This window comes from Triticum aestivum, chromosome 4A, assembly GCF_018294505.1.
Source record: "Triticum aestivum cultivar Chinese Spring chromosome 4A, IWGSC CS RefSeq v2.1, whole genome shotgun sequence".
Taxonomy (NCBI): Eukaryota; Viridiplantae; Streptophyta; class Magnoliopsida; order Poales; family Poaceae; genus Triticum; species Triticum aestivum.
The window spans coordinates 554,565,109-554,567,877 of record NC_057803.1 but is presented as its reverse complement, the minus strand read 5'-3'; the positions used below and the strand labels follow the sequence as shown (position 1 = coordinate 554,567,877).

The following is a 2,769-nucleotide window of genomic DNA, read 5'->3' as shown; positions in this document are numbered from 1 at the left end:
AACATAACACCGATATGACGGAAACTAGGGCGGCAAGAGTGGAACAAAACACCAGGCATAAGGCCGAGCCTTCCACCCTTTACCAAGTGTATAGATGCATTAATTAAATAAGATATATTGTGATATCCCAACAAATAAATATCCCAACAAGGAACAACATCTCCATGTTCCAACAAGGAACAAACTTCAATCTTCACCTGCAACTAACAACGCTATAAGAGGGGCTGAGCAAAGCGGTAACATAGCCAATCAACGGTTTGCTAGGACATGGTGGGTTAGAGATTTGACATGGCAATTTGGGTGGCTGACAAGCAAATGGTAGGCATCGTAGCATTGGCATAGCAAAAGAGCGAGCAAACTAGCATAGCAAAGATAGTAGTGATTTCGAGGGTATGATCATCTTGCCTGAAATCCCGCAAGGAAGAAGAACGAGTCCATGAAGAAGACAAACGGACGTAGACGAACGGATCCTCACAACCTCGACGTTATCGGAACCAACCCGAAGAAGCAAACACCGGAAAAGAAGCACACAACATAGTAAACAACCAACACATCATCATGGCACGATGCACAAACAAATATGATGCATGTCCGGATTAAAGAGGCCTGGTATGGGAAAGTGCAACAAACAACTCTACAAATTAAGTGGAGCTCAATACGCAACGAGTTGCATATTGACGGAACACCACGACACGTTATTTAGTTTGATCTCGTTTATGTACCCAACAATATTAAATGTTGTTTAACATGGCAAGGGAGAGAAGCAAGGTAAAACTACCTATCTAGTCAAGTTTAAATGAGGCCGGAAGCAACGAACAACAATTCCGGAAACTCCTCATGAGCATAAATTAGGTTTGGTACTGTTCTGCCCTAAACAATATTTTAGAGTTGTTAAACATGCAAGATGATGCCACCATGATAAACTAGGCAAAATTCTACCCCATTTACATATAAAGTTTATTAAAATTGGAGCTACGGTTATTTAGTTATGAAATAAAGCATTTTAGCATGGCATTTGAGCAAATTTAATCAAACAACATTTTAAATATTTTAAACATGGATGAAAATAGCATATTATGAAACTAGATGAAAAACTAAGCATTTTACATATATAAATTATTTTAATCCGATGCACGGTTAATTAATTATTGATGCATGAACATGGAGGGGTTTTTGTGCAAAACTGTTATCTCTGGATAATTAGCAAATTCGCAGGACTGAGAAAAAAACCTAAACAGGCCGAAACTGAACCACACGGGCCGGCGCGAGAACCAATAGTGCGCAGGGGGCGCAGGATAGCATGTGGGTGCTCACCAAAGAGGCCTTGGGCCAGATCTGGTGCTGGGCTGGATCTGGAGGAGGTGGGCCGAATGCAGGGATGGGCCACGAGGCCCACGTGGCCGGCTGGGGAGTCGTCCTCCTCCCGTGCCCGCACCAAGAAGGCAGAGGCGGCGGCGTTGACGCACGCCGGCGAGGGCACCGCAACGGCAGGAAGGTCGAGGGGCGTTGGGGACGACCAGATCCGGTCGCTCCGGACCCGTTCCGGCCGGATCCGGCGCAACTTGCAACGGGGCAGCGGCGAGGAAACTCCGGCGACGGCGGCTCCTGCGGGGTTCTGCAGAGAGAGAGAGAGAGGTCTGAGAGAGAGAGAAACAAGAGGGAGAGGGCGACGGGGAGGCGCGAGCTCACCGGGACGGCGACGGCACCGGCGCGGTGCTCGCCGGCGGAGGCGAGGCGACGAGGTAGAGGGGCAGCGGGGCGGAGGCGCTGGTGAGGTCGGGCGGCGGGGCTTCGGAGCGGGAGACGCTCGGGACCAGGCGGCGGCGGAGCGCTCGGGCCCCGATGGGCTTCGCGGGCTCGCCCCGGGCCTGGGCGGGGCGCGCGGCTGGGAGGCGCGGGGAGGACAGGTGGCGAACGGGGAGTGGGCGAGGGAGGCTACTGCGGCGGCGCTGCCCACTAGGGTGGCGCCACGTGGCGGTGGCGAGGTGGAGGCGCGGGAGGAGCGCCAAGTGGCGGCGGCGGAGCGGGCCGGCGCGGAAAGCGATGAGGGCGGCGGCGGCTGATGATTGGGGGCGCGAGAACCAAGGTGGGAGGGTGGAGGAGGCCAAAATTGACATGGGGGGTGTTTATATAAGGCAGGGAGGCTAGGGTTGGGGGTTTTGAGGGGTTTCGGAGCCCTCCGATCTCAATCGGACGGCACCGGACGCGAGGAGGGGTATGGTAGGTGGGCTAGTGGGCTGTGAAGAGAAGTAGGGCCGAGGGGAGAGAAGGGAAGTGCAGCCCGACAACTGTCTCCGGAGACCGAAAACGTCCGACGATAGACCGGCTACGGACGTCGGTTGGGCTGCCAAACGAACTCCGAATGCGACGAAATTTGGCAGGCGGTCTATCCACACTATAATAAGACCGCATGCCAACTATCACCCCATTCCGAGAACATTTTCCGGCCACTTATAAAATAATATTTCGGACATGCCGCGGGCGCGTGCAAGTGTGTCTGGGCTCAGAACGGACAACGGAAGGAACGAGGAGACCGGGACGGATGCAAGTTTTGAAAACATGATGATGCAATGCACATGATGACATGATGAAATGCAACACGCAAGCCAATGACAAGACAACAACAACGAATAACTGAACGACACCTGGCACATCGGTCTCGGGGCGTTACAAGATCCTCTTCAACTTATGATGACAATTCATCATGCATGAAAAGTATGTGAAGATAATGACATGCATAACGAAAAATGGACGTCTGCAAAATGATCT

General features: G+C 52.3%; 1 protein-coding gene across 1 annotated transcript; it reads right to left on the bottom strand.

Annotated features, from left to right (window-relative positions):
- Window positions 1-521: 521 nt before the first annotated feature.
- Window positions 522-2,488, bottom strand: LOC123082296 (extensin-like). The gene is made up of 2 exons (XM_044504658.1): window positions 1,690-2,488; window positions 522-1,615 (listed from the first exon to the last, which is right to left on the bottom strand). Exons 1-2 carry the CDS (start codon window positions 2,115-2,117, stop codon window positions 1,231-1,233), a joined length of 813 nt encoding a protein of 270 aa, XP_044360593.1. The 5' UTR covers window positions 2,118-2,488; the 3' UTR covers window positions 522-1,230.
- Between the last annotated feature and the right edge of the window lie 281 nt (window positions 2,489-2,769).

Coding starts and splice junctions, on each gene's coding strand:
- LOC123082296 (XM_044504658.1), bottom strand. CDS start 2,117: ATGTCAATTTTGGCCTCCTCCACCCTCCCACCTTGGTTCTCGCGCCCC. Junction 1,616..1,689: donor CCGGTGCCGTCGCCGTCCCG/GTGAGCTCGCGC, acceptor CTCTCTCTGCAG/AACCCCGCAGGAGCCGCCGT.